Source organism: Orycteropus afer, unplaced genomic scaffold (assembly GCF_000298275.1).
Source record: "Orycteropus afer afer isolate SDZICR_OR568_19922 unplaced genomic scaffold, OryAfe1.0 scaffold00024, whole genome shotgun sequence".
NCBI lineage: Eukaryota > Metazoa > Chordata > Mammalia > Tubulidentata > Orycteropodidae > Orycteropus > Orycteropus afer.
In genome coordinates, this window is record NW_006921611.1 from 7,883,154 (window position 1) to 7,891,145 (window position 7,992).

The window sequence follows — 7,992 nt, forward strand, 5'->3', positions numbered from 1 at the left end:
TGCGATGATGAGCTCAAGTATAGCAGGGATCATGGAGGTGGCACAGGATCGGGCAGTGTTTCCTTCCGCTGTGCATGGGGTCACTATCAGTCGGAAACGACTTGACGGCACCTAACAACAACAACAGGTGTTCTGGTTACCTAGTGCCACTCTGACAAGAAATATACCACAAATGGTATGGCCTTAACAAACAGGAGTTTATTCTTATAATTTGGAAGCTTTAAGTCCAAGTTCAAAATGACAGGCTCTGGGGCTGGGTGAAAGCCCCTCAACCTTGGGGTCCAGCTCTGCCTCCTGCTCCTGGCCCACTGGAGCTAGAGGCATTTCTTCATTCAGACAGCTGCTGGCTGCTGAGGCTGAGAAGCCCCAAGGTTGACGAGTAAAAAGGCGCAGTCCCGATGTTATCAAACTGCACAGCAGGCAATTAATTCAAGTCCATTTTAAGTCCCAAAGTTGGCAGAACATGGCAGGCTGCTCAACAGAGACATGGCTACATGAAGGGTCCAAGTGTGCCATAAGGTAGAGACCATTCTCAAGGCTTCTCCTTATATATAGGAAGCAGACCACATCCCAAAGGCAGCTACTCTGCTGCTTGTGGTAGATTCCACCATGGAATTGATTGCCAGTCTCATCATGGGGAATAACTACCACAAGCTTCCCAGCCACTCAACCAGGCCCAGCTAAGTTGACATACAAATATAACCACCACAACATTTCTTCCACAATTTTCTCAGTGGTCTTTTTCGCCTCTTCTTGTTCTGGAATTCCAGTGAGTCTTATGTTGTATTTTCTCATGTCATCGCATGTAATTCTTAGGTTCTCTTCATTTCTCTTAAATCTTTGTTCTGATTTTTCTTCATACAATCTAGTGTCCAGGGATTTGTCTTCTAGTTTGGATATGCATTTTTCAGCCAGTTCTAACCTACTCTTTTATTGCTTCTACTGTGTTGTGTAATTCTGTCATTTTGGTACTCATCTTCTGGATTTCTAACTGCTGTTTTTCTATGAGTTCTGATTTTGCATTAATCTTTTTATTTTGTTATTGAATGATTTTCCTGAGTTCTTCCAGGGAACTGTCTGTGTTCTCCTTGTTTCTGTTTGGGGTTTCCTTAGGCTCTTGTATAGCTCTATGAACATGTCTTCTAAATTCCTTCTCAGATAATTCTATTGCCTCCTCTTCCTCCATGTATAATGAAACCTTTGTTTACAGTTTTGCTCCTAATGCCTTGTCCTGTTTTTTTTTGTTGTTGTTGTTGTTTGTTTTGAGGTTGCCTGTTGTTTCCTAGATATTTTGAGGTTGTCTTTAACTGTTGGTTATGTATTGATTTGTTTGTCTTGGTTTTAGGGTTTAATGTTTTGAAAAGGTGAAGCTGGTGTATTTTATTTTATTTAATTATTAATTCAGGTATGCTGAGTTGCTCTGCAGTTTTCTTTGTGATGGTGGAATCGCTGTGTGGAATGTGGATATGGGTTTCTGTTTGTTGTAAAGAGGGTTTAGAGTTCAAACTGGGAGGTTTTATGTTGGCTGAATGTGATTTCTTCTATTGGATGAGTGAAGTTTTTGGCGGAGAAGTGGGAGAGGAAGAAGGAAAGCTCGCTGTTGCTAGCGGCAGTTTCTAGGGCTTTGAGTGGGCTGCTACCAATGACATTGTACTATTATGTATAGGCCCACAGCTCAATTTCAGCAAAGACTCCAGTTGTTAGGAGATCGCCACTTTCCACCAGGCTCAGATACACACAAAAACCTTGATCCCGAGGCCTCTCAGCACCAAAAAGCCTACCCAAGGCAACTTCCTGGCTCTGTGATCCACCGCGAGGGTTTCTCTCTCTAGCCCTGCCTGCCCGCGGTGCTGGCCCAACCTGCCTAGACTGCAGTTGACTCAGGAGTTCCTCTGTGAGTCTGCCCACCCACAGCACCAAAGATGTGCTCGCTTTCAGCTGCACTAGAGTTGAGAGAGTGCCTGATAATAATCTGTGGCCTCAATTTTAGTGATAAAGTCAAGCTCAGACCTTTCAGTGCCACTAAGCTGACCTAAGCCTATTCAGTGACCCGCTGAGGGGGAGTGAGCCCACCCTTCTAGAGCACCAGTGGACTCTCTGCTTGGGTTTTAGTGGTGCTGGACATGCCCGTTTGCACCTAGCCGACCCAAGTTACCGATAAAATCAGGTGCTGAAGGTAGATCCTTGGGGTGATCGCTGGTATGTTGGTGTGGTCACTGGTAGGCTGGTGTGGCAATATAGATCTTAGATGCAATCAGTATCTTGTCTGTAATATTTTAAAAAATGAGAGCATGTTACTTAGCTTATAGAATATTTGTAAATAGTAGCTAAAAACTGAAACCTGAGAAAGACTGAAAACTGAAACCTGAGAAAGAAACATGGAGCAGGTAGAGCAAAAAGAGCAGTCAACATGGAAGATCAGGCTGGAAGGGACAGAGAGGTAGGAAGAGAACCAGATGTTAATTATGATATAAATTAAGTACTTGGATTTCAGGGTCACTGATTTTAAGTAGAAGCTAAAAAGTCTTGTGCGGTAATGGTTTATAAAATGTCTTTTGGGTTTGATATCCTTGTGGTTATGGATCTTTTCCAGAGTAGTTTCAATGTAAATAAAAATGGAAAAAGTGGGAAAAAATATGTGTAAATGACTTTTTGATAAAATGTTGAGAATTTAGATAATACAGGGAATAGCTAAGGTAGTACACAGGGTCAAGGGAGACTTATTTAAGATGGCAATGACTTGATAATAACCTTTTAAAATAGCCTTAGGATAAAAATCTAGTAGATAAGAAGAGTGTGAAATTACAGTAGAGAAAAAAAATATATCTTCAGTATATGGCACAGAATGAGATCAGTACCACAAACGTAGTAGTTTGTGTTGAAGAAAAAATGTTATTCTCCGGAACTAAAGATAAGGAGTATGGATGGGTGCAAGTGATCTGAGAATGAAGGGACATGGGAGTTACATGATTGGCAAGAGTTATGTCTAGTTTTTGAATAGTTGCTGAGGGAAATGAAAGAAAATCCTGACCAGGGTTATTGAGAGGAGCTTGGCACTTGGCTGACTGAAGTTAATTCCCATGAATTTGTAGCAAAGCCCAATAAATCTTTCTAAATTCTATTCCTACTCTACATTTTAATTTTGAGATTCAGGTATGAAATTTGAAACCAAGGAGTGTTAATGATAAAGATTTGGAAGATCTATGCTGGAAATTGAGGTCTATGTTATTTCACTATTTGATGGCTTTAGCAATTTGGGTTGTTCATTAACCTGAATTTTAGTACTATGTATTGGGAGTTCTGGTGGTGTAGTGCCTAAGGCATTTGACTGCTAACCAAAAGGCTGGTGGTTCAAACTCACCAACCACTCTTCAGAAGGAAGAATCTACTTCCGTAGACATATCCGCCTCAGAAACCCAAGGAGAGGTCGCTATGAGTTGGATGACTTTAGCAATTTGGGTTGTTCATTAACCTGCATTTTAGTATTATATATCTCCTTCAGCACCTAACTTATTATTAGTGACAGAGAAGTACTTGAACAGTAGAGAGGATATATCAATTTGGTTAGCACTATTTTATTTTCTCAGTAAAAAGAAAACTTATGAAGAATGATTTTTTTCTACTTCTGTTTTACAACTTACATTTCTTTTTATTGGTTTTGCCTAGATCATTTTTATCTTCAGGTTCTGTTGTTTCTTCTTATGATGAAAATGACACCCTACATTCTAAGCCTTTAATAGTTCAGGTAGGACTTAAGTTTCTTTTTCTTACAGATTTATTATTCTGGATTTTCTTTAAAAAAAAGTGAATATTCTGTAATTGCTATATTACTATTTCATACATTCACTGGTTCAGGTGAAATATTTTACTCTGTGGTAATATTGGCTAAATCCTCAAAGGGTAATGTGGATGTAGAAGGAGAATTAACTTCCACACTGAATAACCTGGGCTGATATATTTTTCTACCTGGCACAACTTCATTGAATGATTGCCAATCATATTAAAGTACTGAGGTTAATAAAATAATAAAAGTAAATGACATATCTGGGGGTGTTAATTTAAAAAATGTTATCTTTTTTTCCTTTATCTTATTGTTTTTTCAGATGGATTGCAACTATCAAGGATATGTTGCAGGTTTTCCAAATTCCCTTGTGACACTCAACACTTGTTCAGGACTCAGGTTGTAGCCTATTTAAGGATATTCAGTTATTAGATCCTACTATTCTATGAGTTGATTCTCCATGTATGTTTTCTGATTTCATAGTCATCTTTGTTTTTTCAATCTGTAAGGTACTGAATCAGAATTACCAATAAAATAGAGCTAGTCACCCTGGCAGCATATGTTTCTGGTGGGAGACTATTAGGATCTGCTGCTTGAGGTTTGAGTAATCTTGAGTTTAGGATGTGTTCACTGGTTTCTTTATACTTCTTCAAATTTCTTAAATTCTTTCCATTTTTGTCTGATATCTTAATTTCCTGGGAAGATTGACAATTGTAGAGTGTTTAAGTCTGATTGACACTTTGGCTCTGCACTCAGTCTTTAGGAATATAGCATCCTCAATTCAGCCCACATGAACACATGACTTGGGACCTTAAATGGCAGAAGAGAGTTCCCTTCAAAGAGAAGAAAGGGACCTAGTTCAAAGCTAATGCAGGAAATCCACACAGTAGGGAAGGGGTTTTACCTGTTGAAGCACACAGATCCACATTGCTACCCTGCTTTCTTAAAACAAGCTAGGTGTTTCTCTTACACTATTTGTAATATAAGGCAATGGAGGCATCCTGTGATGTAGTGTCCATTTCTGTCTGGAATGTGATCTCAAAGGATAAAGAGTGAAAGTAATGAAAACAAAGCATCTTTATATGTGTGTGTGTGTGTGTGTGTATTATATATATATAATATATATCCAGAAAATCATAGCTGTAATTTCTCATTAGAATATTAGATAGTTTTGGTACAGTAATTTTAGGTCTGTTTTGATTATTTTAACATTCAGGGGAATATTGCAGTTTGAAAACATCTCATATGGAATTGAACCAATGGAGGCCATATCAGGATTTGTGCATTTGATTTATGAAGAAAAAAATGAGAACATTAATATTCCTCTCTTAGGAAACAATGACATTTATGCTTGGTCTAATAATTCACAGAATCAAGTCAGAAAAAGTTCAAGGGTAAGTGTTGACTCTTTTATTTTAACTTTTCCTGTTGGAAATTATCCAGTGCAACTTTGTGAAATAAAAAAAATACTTTCAGGGAAAAGTTTAATTGGTAACCTTCAAATCTTAAAATTATTTTGCTTTTTTCATGAGGACCCTGCCAGACTTTTTAAATGGCTAGAGAATAAATTTAAGTTCTTTGTTAGGCTTCTTATTTGATGAAAATTTAGTAAAAAGTTACATAATTAATCCTGGAAACAGGGAGGTGTGAATATAGGACTAAAAGAAACAAAAAAATAATTTTTACATGTGGGGATTTGTATACTTTGTGTACAATATTATTTCTGTCAATTATTCTGCTTATTGAGGTGAAAATATGTGATTTGGATTTCTAAGTCAAGTCTTTGCTATAAGATTTTAACATTCAGGGGAATATTGCAGTTTGAAAACATCTCCAAAAAAGAGCTCCAAAATGGATAAAGAAAGTGGCTTATATAAGGCAAAGTGATGAATTCTTTCTCCGCAGAGGCCTGCAAACTATCAAAATAACACAACTGACTAGTGAACAGCCATATATTTAAACATTAGAAGTATTTTTCTGAACTACACTGTTTGCCACAAGTGGCTTCCTAATAATAATTGAAGGCAGAAAATCCACCCACACAGAAGATGAATATGAACATTATTAGCAGTATGAAAGCTAAGAATTGAAAAGCGTTATGTTATGAAGTTAGTATTTCCAGCTTCAGCTATTGCTAATATCAAAGGATCCTTGGGTTCTTAGGTAGCTAAAGAAGTCTCATTGAAAATTTTTACTAACAAGGGGTAAATTTTGAATTGGAATCTTCTAAATAGCACCTATATGTTGTATCTGAAAAGAGCCTAGTTATGTAATTGGTAGAAACACATCTTTTGACTTATCTTTGAATGTTATTTCAATAGAAGGCAATTTTCTGGAAATTCTCAGGACACATGCTGTATATTTTTCAGAGAATTGAATCTTCCAAGATAACTCCTCAATATCTTGAAATGCATATTCTCGTGGATAAAAATTTGGTAGGTCCTGTTTTATGCATTATTATTTTTAAATGGTTTAATATTTGTCTTTAAGTTGATTTCAAAGATATAATGGAAATTTTTAACCATTTTGATAAATGTTTATTTTGATTTTGCAATAAATGCATTCTTCTAAAGTTATAAGTAAGTCATGGTTTTATTCATGTTTTAATTCATTTTCTGTGCAGGGTCTCTAATTTAAACTTTTGTAAAGTGAGGTATCTATTCATTTCCTAATTGAAGGACTACATCTTCAGTGAAAGGTTAGATTAGGACTCCTCCAAACTCTCAACCCCTGCATCCAGCAGATGGATGTTGTTGTTGTTGTTATGTGCTGTCGAGTCAGACCCGACTCACAGTGACCCCTCCTTGGTTTCCGAGGCAATATCACTGCGGAAGTAGATTGCCCCATCCTCCTTCTGAGGAGTGCCTGGTGGGCATGAACCTCCAGCCTTCTGGTTAGCAGTCAAGTGCCTTAGGCACTATGCTCTCAGAAAATGGATAAAATGGATAAAATGCTAGTATTTACCTGACTCTCAGCCACATTGGAATGGTAAATTACAAAACAAATATGCCACTTCTTTTGAGCAAAGGCAAAAAAAAAAAAGAGTTAACTTCTGTTGTGTTCTCAGTTTTAGGTAAATTAAACAAAAGAAAAACAGATGAACAAAATTCTCATTTTGAAAATTCATGGCTATAATTCAACTTTTCTTGGGTGTGGGCTTAGAATTTATACTACATATGTGATTAGGAGATTCTATGCCATAAAGCTACATCTGTCCCAGGTTGGTAAAATCCCAGGAAACCTGATAGAAGCAAGTGGTATTTCTCTATGAATGCAACTTAAACCAGAAGACCTCTGGATACTTCAGGATTCCCACAGATGAATGAATACCAGCCATAGGAACTAAAATATGTAATGATATAAGCCACCATGAGCAAGACCCACCAAACTAAGAAAAAATAGATTTGGATGCACAAAATCTTTAGATATTAAAAATTTAAGATCTGTGACAGAGTAATTTCCCTGTAGGGTTTTCTAGGCTATAATCTTTACAATAGAGATCACCAGGTCTTTCTTCTGTGGAGTCACCAAAGCTTTTGGCTTGAAGCAGAGCACTTTAACCACTGTGCACAAGGGATTCTTCCCATAAGACTGATGTTAGACACTGTTAAGTTCTCTTTGACTCATAGCAACTCTGTACAACAGAACAAAACACTGTGGCAGCTCACAATCCTTGCTAAATCTGAGCCCATGGTTGCAGCCACTGTATCAATCCATCTCATTAAGTGCCTTCCCCTTTTTCATTGACCCTCCACTTTACCAAGCATGGTATCCTTCTCCAGAGAATGGTCCCTTCTGACAACATAACTGAAGTAGGTGACACAAAGTCTGGCCATTCTTGCTTCCAAGGTCTATTATGGCTGCACCTCTTCCAGGACAAATTTGTTTCTTCTTCTGGCAGACAGTGGTACTTTCAGTATACTTCACCAACACCACAACTCAAAAACTTCAACTCTTCTTCAGTCTTCCTTATTCATTGTCCAGCTTTCACATGCATATGAGGCTATTGAAAGCACCATGGCTTGGGTTAGGCCACGTTAGTCTTTAAAGAAACATCTTTGCTCTAAGCACTTTGAAGAGAGGTCTTTTGCAGCAGATTTGCCTGGCGCAATATGTCATCTAATTTCTTGAGTGCTGCTTCCATTGGTGTTGATTGTGGAACCAAATAATATGAAATATTATTTAATATTTATAGTTCATATTATTTGGTT

The 7,992-nt window shown here is 37.5% G+C and overlaps 1 protein-coding gene across 1 annotated transcript in view; it reads left to right on the forward strand.

Annotated features, from left to right (window-relative positions):
• LOC103192135 (disintegrin and metalloproteinase domain-containing protein 5-like) overlaps positions 1–7,992 on the forward strand; it is a 246,507-nt gene that overhangs the window by 31,752 nt on the left and 206,763 nt on the right. The window contains exons 4-7 of the mRNA XM_007935062.2: positions 3,667–3,745; positions 4,104–4,180; positions 4,998–5,175; positions 6,151–6,216. Of these exons, the coding sequence (XP_007933253.2) occupies positions 3,667–3,745; positions 4,104–4,180; positions 4,998–5,175; positions 6,151–6,216 (400 nt within the window). The remainder of the gene's footprint in view (positions 1–3,666; positions 3,746–4,103; positions 4,181–4,997; positions 5,176–6,150; positions 6,217–7,992) is intronic.